The 20,336-nt window shown below is 43.5% G+C and overlaps 1 protein-coding gene across 8 annotated transcripts in view; it reads right to left on the reverse strand.

Moving 5' to 3' along the window:
• Positions 1 to 4,937: 4,937 nt before the first annotated feature.
• slc26a6 (solute carrier family 26 member 6) overlaps positions 4,938 to 20,336 on the reverse strand; it is an 88,112-nt gene continuing 72,713 nt past the window's right edge. For all 8 annotated transcript variants that reach the window (XM_055648077.1, XM_055648079.1, XM_055648076.1 and 5 more), the window contains 6 exons: positions 18,344 to 18,457; positions 16,579 to 16,821; positions 14,878 to 14,932; positions 12,347 to 12,486; positions 11,755 to 11,814; positions 4,938 to 6,435 (listed from right to left, as the gene is read on the reverse strand). In XM_055648077.1, the coding sequence (XP_055504052.1) occupies positions 6,415 to 6,435; positions 11,755 to 11,814; positions 12,347 to 12,486; positions 14,878 to 14,932; positions 16,579 to 16,821; positions 18,344 to 18,457 (633 nt within the window). In that variant the 3' untranslated portion in view covers positions 4,938 to 6,414. The remainder of the gene's footprint in view (positions 6,436 to 11,754; positions 11,815 to 12,346; positions 12,487 to 14,877; positions 14,933 to 16,578; positions 16,822 to 18,343; positions 18,458 to 20,336) is intronic.

The following is a 20,336-nucleotide window of genomic DNA, read 5'->3' on the forward strand; positions in this document are numbered from 1 at the left end:
GACATCTGCTTCACAGCCTGACGCAAACTGTGTCCACAATTTCCTAGCTCTCCAAATAGCGGCGTGGTTGATCTCGCTATGAAACCTCTACAACCCACCTCTACAGGACGTACTCTTGCTCTCCATCCTCGCTGCTCAACGTCTGCTACGAACTCTACATATCTAAGGATTTTCCTTTCATCAGCCTCACCCACTAAGTTCTCCCAAGGCATCGTCAGTTGTAAAAAACACACTATCCGCTGACTAACTGACTATAACACTATATCAAACCTCATGTACCACCAGGGGCGCCAGGGAGATGGCAGCTCTGCCGTCACTCTGTTCGTCTTTTCATCTTTTTGTTATTTTTAGCGTTTGTTAAAAGTTTGTTTTAATTACTTCGATTTGTTTGGGGGAGGGGATCGGGAAAAACTTTTTTTTTCAAGTTCCTACCTTCCCGGCGATGTAATTATTTTTCGGATCACATTCTCCGGGCTCTGCGGCCTTCCATCAATGGAGCTTGAGGCCTCCTCGGACTGTCGTGAGCCCCACCGCGGGGCCCGGACTTAACATCGGAGCGGATCCCATGCCTGGGATCGCTCCCACCACCGCCCGCGGACTTACCATCAAGGGCTCGCAGTCTCGGGAGAGGCAAGTCGGGAGCTCCAATGCCGCAGAAGGTTCGACCAGCCCCGACGCGAGGTTCGATCCGGCGCGGGGGAAGCTGACAACCCCCCGTTGCAGGAGCTGAACGCCTCGACGTGGAGGGCCCGAACGCTGCCGGCTACGGGAGTCAAGACCGTCCCATCAACGGAGGGCTCGAGGCCCCCGAACGACGAAGAACAAAAGGAATTCCATTTAGTGAGGAATGTGTAGGAGTCACTGTGGTGGATGTTCGTTAAAATGTGTTTTTGAGTGTTGCTTTTAATTGTATGACTGACCTGGCCAGTGATATTCCTCGTATGTTGCAAAACATACTTGTCGAATAAAATTTGATTCTGATTCTGAACTAGTACTAATTACTTCCTGCGGAACAACAAGCTTTTCTCCCAAATCTACCTGCATCTCCCAATCATTGGCTTCCCATAACTGGCCTGACGCATACCTGTCTGCAAACTTCCTTCCTCTACCTTTCTCTCCCTCACGGACAAAATGAATCGCTGCGCTCTCAGTTCTGTGTAAGAAAGAACTGCAGATCTGGTTTAAATCGAAGGTAGACACAAAATGCTGGAGTAACTCAGCGGGACAGGCAGCAACTCTGGAGAGAAGGAATGGGTGCCATTTCGGGTTGAAACCCTTCTTCTCGACCCTAAACGTCACCCATTCCTTCTCTCCAGAGATGCTGCCTGTCCCACTGAGTTACTCCAGCATTTTGTGTCTGCACTCTGAGTCCTGATACTTCGATCGCCTCCACGCAGCAGTTTGACTGCCTGACTGCAGGAGAAGAAGCAAGGAAGTGATAAGACTTTTTTAACCTTCCATCACAGGGAGGAGGTGCCCGGGGGAGAGTCACTGTGATGGATGTTTGTGTTAAATTGTGTTAATTGTGTTTTGGTGCTTTTTTACTGTTTTGACTGCATGGTAATGACATTTTGTTCAAACTTGTTTTTGAATGACAAATAAAGAAATTCAAATTCAAATTCAAAATTCATCCTGACATAATATGCCTCAACGTTGACACCTCTGAACACAGGGGACACGCCGGGTCCACACCTACCCATTGTTTGAGGTTCTAAGGTGATGGCAGCACATCATAAATAGACAGAGTTGATGTGGACAAGCTTTTCCCTTTGAGAATAGGGAAGATTCAAACAAGAGGACATGACTTCAGAATTAAGGGACAGAGGTTTAGGGGTAATATGAGGGGGAACTTCTTTACGCAGAGAGTGGTGGCGGTGTGGAATGAGCTCCCAGTGGAAGTGGTGGAGGCAGGTTCATTGGTATCATTTAAAAATAAATTGGATAGGCATATGGATGAGAAGGGAATGGAGTGTTATGGTATGAGTGCAGGCAGGTGGGACTAAGGGGAAAAAAAAAATTTGTTCGGCATGGACTTGTAGGGCCGAGATGGCCTGTTTCCGTGCTGTAATTGTTATATGGTTATATATGGTTATATGGTTATAACTCTTATAGGGAAACATACATGACCCGCCTCCATGCACCACAGGCCCCATCGGCTAAACCTCCTCTTTTCTACACTTTTCCAAGTTCATCCACTGTCCCTGCTTAACCTGAGCTACTGCCCTTACCCATCTCACTGCTTCCTCCTGATGACGTACCTGCTCTACAAACAATGTCCTCCTCTCTGTTGGACCTGCCTTTTCCACACTGTTTTCCCTATGCTGAGCCCTAAGCCTCCTTTCCCTAGTTGCACCCTCAAGTTGGCTGTATAATTCAGAGCTGCTTGTGCTTCCTCTACTGCCTGGTTTAAGTTTCACCTTCTCTAGTTACACTTGGCACCAGATTACTAACAAAGGTATCCTTGCTCCCTGATAATTGCAACTCTAACCTCACATCAGCACATTTAAACTCATCTGTTAGGCTAGACATATGAGAATACCTTTCCCATATAAAGCCACGTTACTAAGACACGGTGGAACTCCTAACCATTTCCTAATATATGAACTAACCAATCTCTCTACCCTTTCAACCTTAGAAATTGGCACCTCATACGCTCAATGGTCACATCAATCTAGGGAATAGCCCAAACGGCAAACACCACAACTTCAACTTGCCTGGAAGCCTTGTCTTCTCTATCCTTTCTTACCCATCAGTAACATATCTTCTAAGTTGCTGAACCAGTTCAGTGTCATCCACTTCCTGTTATTCCACCTACCCAAACTTTTAACTGTTTTTTCCATTATAGACAGGATTTCTTCATCTACATAAAACCTTTTCTCTACTACCTTTCCTCTTGCCAAATAAATACTCCGTGACTTACTGGGCTTAATCTTCAATCTAACCCATTTAAGATTATCATTTATCCTTTCTATTAACCTTCTTGTACAAGCTACTGTTGTGGTCACCAAGGTCATATCATCTATATAGGCCCTGATTGGAGAGAGGAGTAGTCCGTCCTGCCGTCTCTCCCCGCCAACGACCCACCGTGATGCTCTAACCACTAGCTCCATCGCCATTGTAAACGCGAATGGGGAAATAGTACACCTTGCCATAATGCCCATCTCTAGTCTCTGCCATGCTGTCAAAAATGTCTGCTGTACTAAAACACATTCGGACATCTTGGGAATATGCTTTCACTAAATTTACTATTGATCCTGGAACTATAAAGAAATCAAAAGCACTCCAAATAAAACTATGTGGCACATATCCAAACGCATTTGCCAGGTCCAAAAACACTACATGCAAAGCTTTTCTCTTGAGCTTGGCTCTCTGAGTCTGGTGCCATATTACACTAATGTGTTCTAAGCAACCTGTAACTTTATTATGGTGTTGAACGCTGAGTTGTAGCCAATATAGAACATCCTGACAAAGGTCAAAATGGCTTCAAGTTAATAGAAAATAGATTGAGGAAGGCCAGCCAGCGGTATGTATGTACACACTAGGAACTTCCAAGTCATTTTTACCAGTAAGGGCAACCTTCAGCGAGGGTGGAACAGTGGTACTGCTGCTACCTCACACCTTCAGTGGACCAGGTTCACTCCTGACCTGCAGTGCTGTTGTCTGGAGTTTGCAGGTTCTCCCACCGTTTGGGGTCGGAACCCTTCTTCAAACTGAAAGATAGAGAAGGCTTTATCTCTGCTATGTTGACGACTGCATCAGGGCTACCTTCCTAATTCACTCCCCAAAAAAGGGCCTTCTTTGTCTTTCAGTCTGAGGAAGGGTTCCAACCTGAAACGTCACCTATTCCTTTTCTCCAGAGATGCTGCCTGACCCGCTGAGCTCCTCCAGTATTTTGTGTGTATCTTCGGTATAAACCAGCATCTGCAGTTCCTTCCTACAGATATTATGGAGAATCCTTCTCAAGTTTGCTGGTCCTCAGAAATTCATTTGCATGCAAGGTATAATACGTGCTAGCATGCAAGCCATAATGCCAACCAGCTGAAACAACACAGATTCAAAACTAAGTGCAGACCAGAGTCAAAAGGCTGTATCATCTATGTAGCTTTTAGACTTTAGAGATGCTGCGTGGAAACAGGCCCTTCGGCATATTGAGTCTGTGTCAACCAGCGATCACCGCTTACACTACCGATATCCTACACACTATGGACAATTTACAATTTTACCAAAGTCAATTAACCTACAAACCTGTATGTCTTTGGAGTGTGGGAGGAAACTGGAGCACCCGGAGAAAACCCATGTGGTCACAGTGAGAACATACAAGCTCTGTTCAGACAGCACCCGTAGTCAGGATCGAACCCGGGTCTTTGGCTCTGTAAGGCAGCAACTTTGGCGCTGCTCAACTGTCGTGGTGTTCCATCAAGGATAGACTTTATATACTGAAGTGTTTAAATGATGGATTTTTACACCAATTTGATAGTTTCTAGGTCCCCAGGCCTTTCCAGTTATATTTTAATTATTTGAATTTTATTTCCCTGTTGCCATAGTATGGTTTGAACTCCCGACACTAAATTATTAGACCGGGTCTCCAGATAACAAGTACAAGTACAAGTACAGTATCATAACCATTAAGCTAACATAGCTGACTCATTCAATGTTGGTGGGGAACAGAAAGTGGACTGGATTAAACAATAATTGGTTTTCAACGTCATTAAAAAAAATACATTGTGTGGCCACATGCACCAACTGCATGAATTATATCTGATATAAACTATACTGATGGAGCATATAAAACTAATTCTTTTGCAGTGGTTTAATATTCTAAAAGTAACTCTTTAAGTGAAACTCCAGTTCTATTAAATGACATCTCTCAACAAACAGCTGTATTACATTTGGATGTAAATGTGCACTGTTGTAAGTACTGATCTCAAACAGCGTATATATTTTGATGTTTAATATGTTGTATATGGGACAATAATCACTGTGCATCATACTTTGGTAATCAAATGGAAGATTATATTTTAACATGGTACATTTATATGAGCATATGATTAGATGCAAACATTTAAGAAAATATAGGTTAATTTCAAAATGTATATTTCTGGAGCATATTTTAATAATTGGAAAATAACACTCAGAAACAAAAGGGTGTCGCTGGTTATAAAAAAAATCAGACATGTCATGAATTCACGAAGCAGTCTGTAAAAATGCATCTGTACATATTTATGACGTTAACTGTAGTCAAACGTTAGGGGCAGCAGTGCACTTGAATGCAATTTTATTTTTCGTTGTTCAAGAGTCAAGAATGTTTCAGCGTCATATGTATCGACAGCAGAACAATGAATTTCTTACTTATTGGTTTGTTATTCAGTGAAATTATTAAATGTTTATCTTTGGAAGGTTCATTTCTTGGCTACTTTATGAGAATGGAGAAACCAGGAACTGCAGATGCTGGTTTACACAAAAGGACACAAAGTGCTCTAGTAACTCAGTGGATAAGGCAGCATCTCTGGAGAACATTGATAGGTGATGTTTTGGGTCGGGACATTCTTCAGACTGAATCAGTATGAAGAAGGATCCCAGCACGAAACATGACTTATCCATGTTCTCCAGAGATGCTGCCTGACCCGAGTTACTACACGCTTTGTGTCCTTATTTTATGAGAATGTTGAATATTGTGAACAACTTATTTGTTACATGTTACACTTTTCAGAATTAATGATTTCCATTTTGTTGTTAGACTGCCAGTTAACATGATGTGATGAGCCCACCCATCACTGATCCAACCTTAAGCCTCCGTTGTTTATCCCAGCTGAAAAAAAAAACTCTTGGCACATCACTTGGGTGAAGTTGGCTTTGGTAAGGCAGAAAATATAACTGAACTGAGGAAGCTTCTGAAAATGAAGCACCAGGCTCCTAGAATTCTGACACTCCCCTCGAGAAAGTGTCACCTAAGAGGAAGAGTTACTGTAGGGGTGGGATGCAGAGAGGGTAATTGAGAGAGATATTGCTTGAAAATGATTGTAGGACTTAGATAATAATAGTTTCAGTCTTCGTCGTCATGTTTATTCTGAAACTTGAAAAAGAGGAAGAATTTGAGTAGTGCAGAGAATATTGCAGGAAACCAGAGGAATGAAACTTTCCTCAGTGATCGAACCGCACAAGTTCCAGATGTAAAATGCTGCACAAATACACAACCCCCGTATTTTCCAAGCACTTATTCCGTAAGGTATTCAAGTTGAGAATGATCTTCACAGTTTCCTCCTTCATCCTTCTCATTTTTCTTTACCACAGAACATAGAATGTGTTAGTTTGAAATGTTTTTCACTGGAAGAATGAAAATCTTCGGTTTTCCTCAGATTTTGTCTCTTTCTTCCAAAATGTGCAGCTATTATATCCCAGCACCAAATCTTCACATTAAAATTTTGTGCTTGTATCCTGAAAATAAATAAGAGGAATATAGTTCTGATAAAGAGTAGTCACAAGGAACTGTAGATGCTGAATCTTGAACAAATAACATTGGAGTAACTCAATGGGTTAGGCAGAACCGTAGTTCCGATATAATTAATTTCCATGTTGTTACTGGGATCTCCCAAAATGTAGATTTGCATGGATTGTCAACTTTTGCTTACATGGAATAAAAGTGACTCAGGCACTCGACTGGGGAGTAAAGAAAACCAAGGTGGAGATGTTAAGGAGAGATCAAACTAAGCTTTAAAGAACACTTTAAATTATTTTTGGTTTAGTTTAGAGATACTACATGGAAACAGTCCCTTCAGCCCACTGAATCCATTGATCACCAGCATACACAAGCTATATAAAGGGCCTGTCCCACGAGCATGCGACCTGCATGTGGCAAGCGCGACCTAAATGGCCGGTCCCACCAGCATGCGGCTGCATGCGGCAAGCGCGACCTAACGTGGTCGTTACGGCATGCGGCAAGCGCGACCAAACCAGAAGCGGGAGCCACGTAGAGGTCGAGTGAGTGACGTACGGCGTTGAGGCAGCTGCGGGCCGGCAGGCAGTTGCCGCGCGGAATTTTTAAACACGGTCAAAGGTTGACGTGGCCTCGGTGGGCTGAAGGGCCTGTTTCCATACTGTATCTCAAAACTAAACTAAATGAATGCAAGAATTAAACAGACTTTTCAGCTAAACTGCACCGTGAAGCAAGGAGGCTCACTTAGAAAAAACGCACGGTGCTTGGGAGAATCTCTGGCACTGTAAGGCAGCAACTCCACCGTTGTGTCACTGTGCCGCACCATTACAGGAACCATGTTAAAAAAGTTGGGAGAATTCGTCTTAAGATGGTTTCCAGCGTGAAACGTCACCCATCCTTTTGCCGGACCCACTGAGTTACTCAAGCACTTAGTGTCTATCTTCGGTATAAACCAGCATCTGCAGAGAGCCAATTTATTATGCGGTCATGCAGCTGAAAGGACACCTAGTGAGAAGATAAGGTAAACCTTTCTTTCTCAGCAACATTCAAAACTAGCTTGAGGCCTGATAAATAATCATTGTTTTCAGTACTACATAGGACAGCTAGTTTGGAAATCTTAGTTTGTGGATTAGGGTGGATGTAACAAGTGCTATCTGTGAACAAGCTTACCGGACTTCATCTCGCGATGTGATTCTTGAACAGTGCCAGGCCCATCGACTTCAATGTGTAAGTGTGTATTTGCTGCTTTGCTGCTGTTTGCTTGTAGTTTTATGCTTATTTCAATGAATGTTTTTGCCCTTAGGTTTATGTTGTTTGAGTGTTCTTCCTCCATCATTGATCCGATTCCTCAAGACCTGCTCGTATTTCATTACAGTCCACCACCCTTATGCAAGTGTGTTTATTAACACAAAACTCTGCACTCTGATGCACCCAAGGACTTCTGCTGTGTTTCATAACTGCAACCCTCCCCTCCCCTCCCCAGTAAGGATACAGGGCCTTCGGCCCAACTTGCCCACACCGGCCAGCCTATCCTACCTACACTAGTCCCACCTAACTGCATTTGGCTCATATGTATCCCTCTAAATGTCCTGAGTTAGATTTACGCTGAGGGCTATCGGAATCAAGGAATATGGGAAAAACGGGGAATTATTTTCGACGATCAGCTAGGATCAATTTGACCGCCGTTGTTAGCTCAAAGTTTATCCATGTATCTGTCTAAATGTTTCTTAAACGTTGCAATAGTACCTACCTCAGCTCTCTTCTCCAGCAGCTCGTTCCATACAGCCACCACCCTATGTGTGACTTGGGGGCATTGGTTTTATCTTTATGCTCTATTATTGTTTGTTTTTAATGTGTGTGTGCGCATATATACACACACTTGGATGTGGTTATGGATGCATTTGTGTGTGTCTTGTTTGTCTGTGATTCACATCTCAAAAACACGACGCACTAACGGTGAGATTTTTACATATTCCGATAGAGCATTACCTCATGATTTCAAAAATGACCTCATGTGAAACTTTGATTAATTATTTCTGGAGTTTTTTAATAAAAAATGTTCACAAATCTGAGATCTTTTTTAAAGCTAACGAGCTGATCATGTCACAATGGCTCTGCTCCTCGTGGCCAGCTGCGCAGTTTTCAAAGCGCAGCCTGTTGGCCACTGTCTTTGCACCCGCTGCGTGTTAAACCCCCCCCCCCCCCTCGGCTCGCAGTCATTTTGTCGCCTCCCACTCACAGTTAACTCGCACTTGGCTGGCAGTCCACAGCGCCCCGCCTGCAGCCCCCCCCGTCCCCCCCCCCCCCCCCCCCAGGCTCTGGATTGAAGCCGCTGAACACACAGTCATTTGGTTGGGCTTCAGAGGTCCCGCGAGATTCCGAAGCCTGCCGCCCGCTTGCCGAGTTCAAGTCCGCCCTCTTCCTCTCGCACCCACTCCCACCCCCCCCTCCCACTCCTCCCCCCTCCCCCTCTCCCCCACTTCCACTCATCCCCTCTCCCCTTCTCTCCTCACCCCTCCTCTTGCCCCTCTCCCCTCCCCCCCTCTCTCTCTATCCCCCTTCCCCCTCACTCTCTCTCAACCACTCCCCCTCCTTCCCCCTCCACCCCCTTGGTCTAGTAAATAAATAAATATATTGCATATTATATTGTTGACAGAATACTATGCTTACATATTTTGTCGTGTTGCTGCAAGTAAGAATTTCATTGTTCTGTTTGGAACATGCAATAAAATGCTCGACTCTCTTGACTCTTGAAGTGTCAATGAAGTAATTACATTTACTAGAATAATCCATGCTATTACCAATGCTATCAGCAGATGGCATATTGCACACACATTATCAAAGGGAAAATGGACACGAAAGGTTGGAGTAACTCAGCGGCACAGGCAGCATCTCTGGAGAGAAGGAATGGGTGATGTTTCGTGTCGAGACCCATCTTCAGACTGAATGTCACGAAAAAGGGAAATGAGAGATATAGACGATATGAAGAGATATAGAACAAATGAATGAAAGATATTCAAAAAAGTAACAATGATAAAGGAAATAGGTCATTGTTAGCAGCAGCTATGTCAGAACGAAAAGCTGGTGTGACTTGGTGGGGGAGGGATGGAGAGAGAAGGAATCCAGGGGTTAGAGAAATCAATATTCATACCACTGGGTTGTAAGCTGTCCAAGCAAAATATGAGATGCTTTTCCTCTAATTTGCATTTAGCCTCACTCTGACAATGGAGGAGGTCTAGGACGGGCAGGTCAGTGTGGGAATGGGAAGGGGAATAAAAGTGTTTCGCAACTGGGAGATCAGGTAGGTCGAGGCGGACTGAGCGAAGGTGTTCAGCAAAATGATCGGCCCGCCCACGTTAGGTCTTGCCGATGTATAAGAGTCTACATCTTGAACAACGGATACAGTAGATGAGATTGGAGAAGGTACAAGTGAACTTCTACCTTAACCTTAAAGGACTATTGGGGTCCCTGGACAGAGTCGAGGGAGGAGATATAGGGTCAGGTGTTGCAACTTCTGCAATTGCAGGGGAAGGTACCTGGGGAGGGTGTGGTTTGGGTGGGAAGGGATGAGTTAAGGGCCTGTCCCACCAGCAAGCGATTGCATGCGTCTAGCGCGACCAAACGTGGTGGCTTGAGGTGTACAGCCTCGCGAGGCCGATCCCACTTCCAACCGCGGAGCTGTCTGGAGTTGTGCGGGGCTGGTCCCGACATCATACTCACCAATCAGCTGGGCAGGAGGCGGGCCGACTGAATTTGGACGTCGCATGGCGTTGGGCGGTTACGTCATCACGCAGCGGCATGCCGGGTGGTGATGTCATCGCGCAACGCCATGCGCTAGGCGTACGCCGTCAAGACGCTGCATAAGGCGTCAAGATGCTGCATACGCCCGTCGAGGCATGCGTGCGGCCTCAATGCGGCTGCGGGCCGACTGGCTGTTGCTGCACGGAATATTTGGACAGTGTCAGTTTTTCGGAACCCCGCGCGATGTCGGGACCAGCCCCGCACAACTCCATATGGCTCCGGCGATCAAAGTGGGACCGGCATGCTGGTGGGACAGGCCCTTAAGCCAGAGAGTTACGGAGGGAACGGTCTCTGCAGATGGCGAAAACGGATGGAGGTGGGAAGATGTGATGAGCAGTGGGATCCCGTTGGAGGTGGCAAAAATCCGTCGGAGGTTTATGTTATGTATGCGATGGCTGATGAGGTGAAAGGTAATGACTAGCAGGACTAATCCTTACCTTCCTACGAATCAACACTAAAGCAAACTTCAGCAGTCAGTCTGTAATGGGCTGCAACACCATTACTATTGGTCATCACTCTAATGCAATGTCTTTCATAATTGACCAGCAGACCACTTACAAACCTAGTGCCTACCGCCTGCTTCTATAATAATTAGTTTATTTTATTTGCATGTGTAACGAGGTACAGTGAAAAGTTTTTTGTTGCGTGCTAACCAGTCAGCAGAAAGACTATAGCTGAGGACTATTGCGGAGGATATAGGTTTAAGGTGAAAGGGAAAAGATTTATTAGGAATCTGAGGGGTAATGTGTTCACACAAAGGGTGGTGGGTGTATGGAATGAGCTGCCAGAGGTGGCAGCTGAGGCAGGGATTGTCGCAATATTTAAGAAACATTTAGACAGAAACATGGATAGGATATATTTGGAGGGATATGGACCAAACGCAGCAGGGACATGTTGGCCGGTGTGGGCCCGATGGGCCGAAGGGCCTGTTTCCACGCTGCATGACTCTATGACTCTATTATTCTATGACTATACATGATTACAATCGAGCTGTCCTCAGTGTATAGATACACGAGAGGTTTAAAAGAGTGGAGCGATTGTAATGAGTGATTGCAGATCCACTTCTGGGACCAGCACGCAGAGAGTCACCTGGCTTGGGTGCCATCTTGTCCAATTAACTCAATATCCTGTGTGCCCTGATTCATTTGCTGCATTTTGACCAAATCTGACTCCCTTTGCTTGTGCTTTCCACATAGCAAGCTAAATATTAAAAAAAAACACTCCTACCAAAAATGCCTGCAAAAAATATCCTGTTTGTTTGTTGGAACAAGTATCTTGCCCTGGATATAATGAGATTCTGCCACCTGCTATTCCACCTGCCAAGAGCAGAGAGTTTGAAGCTTATTGAAACTCATTCACAGTGTACTGACGTGTAATAGCTGGGCTGCAGTGCAGTAAACATGATCTACAATGAACCATGCAGTGATAGCCAAGGACCCGCTTTTGCTGAATTAATTGCACAGGGTTTTGCAATCGGAATTAAGCAACATACAAGAGTTTACATCAAAGAAATGTCTTACCCTGGCAAGGCTGGACTCTTGCTCTTGCTCCTCTGGTGGGGCCAGTGAGAGGCGTCCATTCTGGCAATAAAAGATCTGAATGTTACTATACAATTTCAGGAGTGGGGAACACCGCACAAACTGAAATGTTATCTCGGTTTCTTTTTCCACAGAGCCTGAAGAAGGGTCTCGACCAGAAATGTCGCCCATTCCTTTTCTCCAGAGATGCTGCCTGTCCCGTTGAGTTACTCCAGCATTTGGTGTCTATCTTAAGTGATAGATGGATAAAGGTGAGGGGCAGTTGATTGGCAGATGGTTGGACAGAGGCCAGAGATGAAAAGACAAAAGGCTGTGAGATAAGGAGATCAGGAGAGAAGAGACATGAAATGTGAAGCCAGAGGATGGAATATAGGTGGAAGAAGGGATCAGGGTCTGTTCGGTTTGAGATGGGGAGACAGGAAATGAGAAATGTGCCTCTCGTCGTAAAAGTTGCCATTTTATTTTATGCAAGAATATCTGGCAAAGGAATAGTTTAAATCTTGGTAATTGGAACTCTCATGAACAAAAATCTAAGATTACACAGTAATTAAAAATATCATTGAAAACAACAGACCATACAAAGAGGCTGATCAGTGGATGAATTGTGCTTCGTCAGACAGAATGTAATAGCATCGTGCACAGTGGTAAAAAGCTGGGATTTGCTGATGTTCTTCCCAAAGAATTCTCCTTGTTCAAACTGCTGAACAATAGACCCTGAAAGAAGCAAAATGCCATTAAGAACATATTTTGATCTGAAATGCACTGTGACCTACAAAAAAATGAACTAACTTTAAGTACCATGGATTCTTAGGCTAACAATCAGCGCGGCATGGTGGTGCAGCGGTAGAGACCCGGGTTCGATCCTGAACCTGACCCGGGTTCGATCTGTACAGAGTTTGTACATTCTCCCCTTGACCTGCATGGGTTTTCTCTGGGAGCCCTGGTTTTCTCCCACATTACAATGCTGTACATGTTTGTAGTTTAATTGGCTTGGTAAAATTGTAAATTGTTCCCATAGAGTGTAACGGATCGCTGGTTGGCGTGGACTCGGTGGGCCGAAGGGTCTGTTTCCATGCTGTATCTCTAAACTAAAGTAAACTAAAGTAAACTAAACTAATTCAGTCTTAAAGAGGGGAAATTGCTAATGGAAGCAAGGGGACTGCCCTGAAGGGTAGAGTTCTGTGTGTCTGAGTCACAGCACTAGAGGTGAGCATGTGTATCCTGCAGGCTATGATAGCAAAAGATATACAGATCACCAAAAGTTGTTTCCAGTTAGTGTTTTGGAGCCCAAAGGCAAGCAAGGCAGCTGTTGATGAGACTCTTATACAATATCGGTATTGGTTTACACAAAGGGTGGTGGGTGTATGAAATGAGCTGCCAGAGGAGGTAGTTGAGGCAGGTACTATCGTGTCGTTTAAGAGACAATTGGACAGATACATGGATAGGACAGGTTTAGAGGGAAATGGGCCACGCTCGGGTAAGTGGAACTAGTGTAGATTTAGCATGTGGGTCAATGTACAAGTTGGGCTAAAAGGCCTGCTTCCACACTGTATGACTATGTTTATCATTGTCACCTGCACCAGGATATAGTGAAAATCTTTGTTTTGCATTTAATCCAGGCAAATTATACCATACACGAATACAATCAAACCATACACAAATACTACAGGTAGTGGAAAGAGAAAATAAACAGAGTGCAGAATAGACTCGGCTCCTGGTACAGAGAAAGTGCAGATAAAAAAAGTGCAAGGAGGTGGGTTGGTAGATCGGGGTTTTTTTCTTAACTTGCAAAGATTAATTCAATAGTATGCTAACCATGGGTTAGAAGCTGTTCCTAAACGTGGTATGTGTTTTCAAGCTTTTGTATATTTTGCCTGATGGGACACGGCAGCAGAGGGAATGACCAGGGTGTGAGTGGTCCTTGATGATGTTGGCTGCTTTGCTGAGGCTGAGTGAAGTGTAGATGGAATCTAAAGGGGGGACCCTGATTTCCGTGATGGACTGGACTGCATGATTGCCCCCCCCCCCCCCCCCCCCCCCCCCCCCCCCCTCTCCATCGTGTATTGTCCTTCTGCTGACTGATTAGCATTCAACAAAAGCTTTTCACTGTACTTGGTACATTGCCAGTGGACTAAACTAAACACTATCTACACTTCACATTGCCTCCGAAAAGCAGCCAACATATTGCATGCACGATGGGGAGGGCCCTATACATCCTCTCACATGGCAAATATGGCCATGTCATGGAGCACACTGGATGGGTCGAATGGCCTAATTATGTCCCTGTATCTCATGAATATTTATAAATGCTGGCAGAATGAATCTACACTTTAGACTTTAGAGATACAGCATGGAGACAGGCCCTTCGGCCCACCGAGTCCGCGCCGACCAACGATACCCATACATTATCACTGTCCTACACATTAGGGACAATTTAATATTTTTTCCCCAAACCCAATTCACCTGCAAACCTGTGCGTCTATGGACTGTGTGAGGAAACCTAGCATTCAGAGAAAGCACACATGGTCACAGGGAGAATGTGCAAACTCCACACCGACAGCACCTGTAGTCAGGATCGAATCCGGGTCTCTGGCGCTGTAAGGCAGCAGCTCTACCGCTGCGCTACTGTGCCACCCCACTGTGCCATCTACAAACAATAACATTCATGGCACAGTTGAGCGCAGCCTGATCGAGGTCAACTTTGATTCAACAACGGCCTCTTTGTGGATAAATTATACCAAAGCCTGCTGTTCGGAAACTCGAGAGGTTTATTCCAAATCTGATGAACCTCTGAACGGCTCTAAAATTAATAGGGTAATATTAGGCAGGTTGCAAAATCATCATATAACTCTATTTCAACCTTATTTCTGAATGGAAGATTGCGTTAGAATTACTCCTTGCTACCACATTTGAAATTGTATTAACCAGCTTAGCCAATGTCTCATTATAAAGGAGGTCTTTGGGTAGAATAGATAGTCATTTATCAGAAGTATCTACCTCTACATTTGTCTGGGCTATTTAGGGCACAATATTTCACAACAAGGCTGCAATATCATGACAGGCAGGCAAGCAGACCCCATCAGAAACAGCCCACCACATACTTACAGTGACATCCAGCCAGGTACACGTCAACCTCAATGTCCTTGAAATCTCGGAAAATCTAGAATTTAAAAACACAGAATATTCAGAAGGGGCAGAAAGATATTTGCATTAATTAAAAATTTAAACAAAAGATGGAGCCTCGGTTTTATAAACTATGCAAGTTGCAATTGTTTGCTTCCAAAACATTGGCAACTGAAAACTCAGTTAATCAGATATCTATTCCCAGTCCCATTAAAACACAACTGTAGGAAGTCAAGCAAACTCAAGTTTGGGGCCTGGTACAGGAAATCACATATGACTATAGTGTAGATTGTGGTGAAGGGTTGAAGACTGAACCAAGATAAACAAACTGAAGCTGAACCAGACCGTAATTTTATATTTAACCTCAAAAAGAGTTTTGGACCATTTTAAAATATTTTGAAATCAAGAGATATTTGGTTAATGCCGGGAACTGGTGCTGAGGTTAAACGTCAGGCATGATGGAGAAGGCACGAGAGGCTAAATTTCCCACTCTTGTTTTTATTTCTTATTCTCTTGTGTAAATGTGCTATCACCAAACCTACCTATTTCCTTTTCTAAAACGTCCCCTAATACTACTTTTGCCCGAGTTCATTATTCCAATACACTCCCGACATTCCCACCTTATGCCCGTCCACCCTCCCCCATCCTGCAAAATGGAGGCCATCCAAACTGGGCTGCCTTCTTCAAAACTCGGGTTACATTTCTGCAACCGCTTCTGACTCACAAAAGCACATATTCCTGCAAATCCTCAGTTCTAAAATTCACTTTCTGATTTTCAGAATTGTCAATGGCCTCACCACCTCCATCCCTGTAATTAGCAAGTGCCCTTTCACCTCAGAAATATCATTAGTCTTCCAATTCTGACCCTTTGAACATCCCTGGATTTAATTGCTCTATCATCTGCTGAGATGCATTTCCTCTCCTTCTCTGACCCTTTTTTTAATCTGTAAATCATTACTTTGATCAGGGTTTTAGCCATCTGCCCAATTTCTCTTGACGGGACTGGGGTGGTGGTGGTGGTGTCACATTTAGTATTGATACAATGATACCTTAATACAATGATACATTGATACATAAGAGCATTGATACAATGGGAACTACATAAAAATACAAGTTGCTGTCATACTCAATCACCATTGTTATTGTCATTTGAGTCAAAAGAATGGGATGAATGTTCTGGGGCTAATTTCTTAGCGAATAAACCAATCCCACCTAAAAAAAGAGACCAAATGCTTGAGTAACTCAGTTTGTCTGGCAGCATCTCCGGAGAATATGAATAGATGACGTTCTGGGTCAGGGCCCTTCTTCAGTTTTGTTCCACCCTATATTTACTTTTATCCTGTACCCTTTGTCCTAAAGAAGGGTCTCAACCTGAAAAACCTATTCTTTTTCTCCAGAAATGTTGTCTGTCCCGCTGAGTTACTCCAGCTTTTTGTGTCTATCTTTGGTTATAACCAGCATCTGCAGTTCCTTCCTACACCCATTATCCTTTACCTGTATACTGTGTATGACTTGATTGTATTCATGTATAGTCTTTTGTTTGACTGAATAGCACACAACAAAGAGCTTCTCACTGTACCTCGATACACATGACATTAGCAAACTAAACTGACATTTGCCACACTTATCATGACTATTTGAAACTGAGACGGAGCACAAAAGGCAACAGTGAGAGTGACTTACAATTTTCAAAATCTTGATACAGACGCTATCTACGAAGTTGACTGGACTAAGATCAAGGATTACAGAGTGCACCTCTGGTTTCGGAAGCCCAAGAGACTCGAGATCATATTCCTCTGGATTCTTGTTAACTTTAGAAGATGATTCTTGGCCTGAATCCATTTCCAAGCTGATGGAGTTGTCATTGACAAAATTTCCAGAGATGACGTCTAGGTTACCTGTTCCTGATTCAAGCCCTTTAAGTTTCTGGAAAAATTATTTTTAAAATTTATACACCGTGGCAATAAAAGACAACATCTTAACGAACATAATGAACATAATGAAGAATGTTGTAACATCAGGAAACAGGATGGAGTTTCAATGCATCCATTAACCCCGTTTCTTTGGGTCCACGTGTTCTAAGCAAATCCATGAGCAGGAACAATCATTTTAGTTTTGAGGACTGAACATTATTTTTGTAAATTCCCCTTCCTCACTTCAGTTAGCCCAGCTGCGGATCAAATATATTTTTGTACCCGTCTATAATATACAATTAAAAAACATGCAGATTCTTACAATAGGATTCAAGTTTTGCCTTTAGATTTATATATCCCCACAGCTTAAGAAAGAGGTAAAGTCCTTGGATCAGGACTATATCCTTTCTTGATTGTTGTGAGGAAATTCTTTAAAAAAAAAATGTTTGGGAGATCTTTCAAAAGAGAAATTGGCACTGACTTGATGGATTGTCTAGCCAGTGTTTATTTTCAATGACATTTTAGTCACTGTTCTGAGAACAGTATTGGAAGGGATATATAATAGGATACACAACCAAGCATTATTGCATTTATTGTACTGATTTTGATTGTTGGAAATCACAAAACACTTCCTGCCTGGGCTGCCTGTCTAGAATGTAACAATATGAGAAGGAACAATACCACCAGGAGTATCGTTTGATTGACAGCCCCACCAACAGTCTGTTTGTTTTGTCATCTTTAAAACATTTTTACTGTGTGTTAAAAGTGTGTGTAAATGTTCTCGGGTTGTTTTATGTGGGGGGAGGGGAAGGAGTCGGGGAAATTTTTTTTTTTCCAATTTCTTATCTTGCCGGAGATGTGATGAATTTTCGGATCGCATTCTCCAGTTGATCTGCGGCCTACCATCGATAGAGCTGGAGGCCTCCTCAGCCCGACTTTGGGCCCCACTTGGGTGTGGACTTACATCGGAGTCGATCCCCTGCCTGCGATCGCTCCAACCTTTGGAGCCTGTGGACTTTACATCGGGAACTCGCAGTCTCGGAAGAGGTCGGGGATGTCGGGAGCTCCAATGTCGCAGAAGGTTCGACCAGCCCCGACGTGAGGTTCGATCGTCCAGCGCTGGGGAGCTGACATCCCCCCGATGCCGGAGCTGATCGCCTCAATGCGGAGGGCCCACCGCCGGCAACGGGAGTCAAGGTCATCCCGTCAACGGAGGGCTTGAGGCTCCCGACCGTGGGACAGCAAAGGGAAGAGATTGAACTTCTTTACGCCTTACATCACAGAGAGCAATGTGGAGGAGTCACTGTGGTGGATGTTTATGTTAAAATGTGTTTTGTGTGTTCCGTTGCTTTTTATTTGTATGACTGACTTGGCAAATGAAATTCCTCATATGTTGCAAAACATACTTGGCTAATAAAGTGCTATTGTGATTGATTGGGAATGTTTCTTGGGATAATAATATTTTCTTACCCAAAATGGAGACACACAGTTCTGAGGAGATCAGATAATTAATTATTTGAGAGGAACATTACTACCTTCTCTTTCTTGGCTTTCTTCTTGTCCTTGTTTTCCTGTTTTTTCAACTGCTGTTTGAGTTTTGTGATTCTTTTCTTCTTTTTCGAAATTAAACGAGCGATATTAATTCCAGTCTGCAGGCAAATCATAGCAATGCGTCTCATTAAGACAGGTAAACTGGTAGCTATAGAACATTAACAGAGATGGTGAATATGGATCAGGCCCTTCATCCTCCACATGGTCTACATCTGATCATGTGCTTCCAAATAAATCAGCTAATTTTATTAATTATTTTTTATTTGACTCTGGAATGCTAAAAGTTCGGAGATTCTTACACCCAAATGACAAGGAATTTGCTTTTTTCTCTCATGTACAGTGGCTTGCAAAAGTATTCATACCTCTTGAACTATTCCACATTTTGTCACGTTACATTGGTTCGGTAGGCGGCGCGACTTTCGGCAGCAGCGGCCTCTGCAGCCCGTCTGCGTTTTTATTATTTTTTGTCTATGTTTTTATGTAGTTTTTGTTATTTTTTGTTGGGGTGTGTGTGTGTGGGGGGGGGGTGGGGGTGCTGTGTCGGGGGTGGGGGGGGGGGTGGGGTGGGAGGGAGGGGGTAACTTTTCAGTTTTTTTATTTGTAAAATAATTTGAAAACCATGTATCATTTTCCTTCCACTGCACATTATGCACCACTTTGTGTTGGTCTATCATGTAAAATCCCAATAAAATACATTTACGTTTGTGGTTGTAACGTGACAAAATGTGGAAAAGTTCAAGGGGTATGAATACTTTTGCAAGCCACTGTATATCATAGTTATTCTAGGATTGATTATTTTATAATAGATTCTCGGTTAGTTGCATCGGTCACTGCATGTGAGTATGATGCAATTGCTATTTCTGATCACGCACCATTGAAACTATCAATCAAACTACCTGATTCCATGTTTAGTGCTAAACAAGGCGATTTAATGCTACTTTGCTTCAAGACTTAAACTTTATTAATTTTATGAAAGATCAGATTGCTTTTTACTTCTTGACAAACTCTACTGAAGAAATATCCAATGGTGTAGTCTGGGATGCTTTTAAGGCATATATTCTTTTAAAGATTTAACTATATTTACATAGAGACCGGGGAGGTCTATATTCAATGTGTATTTTGACACTGGTCTCATATTAGGTTATACCTGTTATTAATGTAATCCTGATCCCTATGTATCAATATCATTGTTATGTTTATCATTATTCTTTTAGCTCAGTTTTTTATGTTTTGTTTTTGTTTTTTGGAAAAAAAACAATAAAAAGATTTTAAAAGAAAGAAAAGAAACTGCAGATGCTAGAATAGTCAGTGAAATCACAAAATGCTGGAGAAACTCATTGGCCAGGCAGCATCTGTGGAGGGAATGGACAGTTGACATCGTTTTGGGTTGGAACTCTGAAGAAGGACTCCGACCCAAAACATCATCTGCCAAGCATCTGTCTGATAGGGACATAGAGGACTGCAGATGCTAGAATCTGGATCAACAAGCAATATTCTGGAAGAATCTGATGTATATTTCTCAACCCGTCGACTTTTCCAATCCTAAAGATACTGCTCGACCAGCTGAGTTCTTCAACATATTAGTTGTTGCTGAAGGAGCTCCGATAAGCTGGTCAAGAGAACAAATCCCTACCAGCCAGAGTCATATCTTGCAGTGACGTAGAGCAGAGATTTGTCCTTGATTTACTGATTGTCAAATTCTTCCCAGAATGAAAATATTAATAGAAATAGAAACATAGAAACATAGAAATTAGGTGCAGGAGTAGGCCATTCGGCCCTTCGAGCCTGCACCGCCATTCAATATGATCATGGCTGATCATCCAACTCAGTATCCCGTACCTGCCTTCTCTCCATACCCCCTGATCCCCTTAGCCACAAGGGCCACATCTAACTCCCTCTTAAATATAGCCAATGAACTGGCCTCAACTACCCCCTGTGGCAGAGAGTTCCAGAGATTCACCACTCTCTGTGTGAAAA

Source organism: Leucoraja erinacea, chromosome 16 (genome assembly GCF_028641065.1).
Source record: "Leucoraja erinacea ecotype New England chromosome 16, Leri_hhj_1, whole genome shotgun sequence".
NCBI classification, from domain to species: Eukaryota; Metazoa; Chordata; class Chondrichthyes; order Rajiformes; family Rajidae; genus Leucoraja; species Leucoraja erinaceus.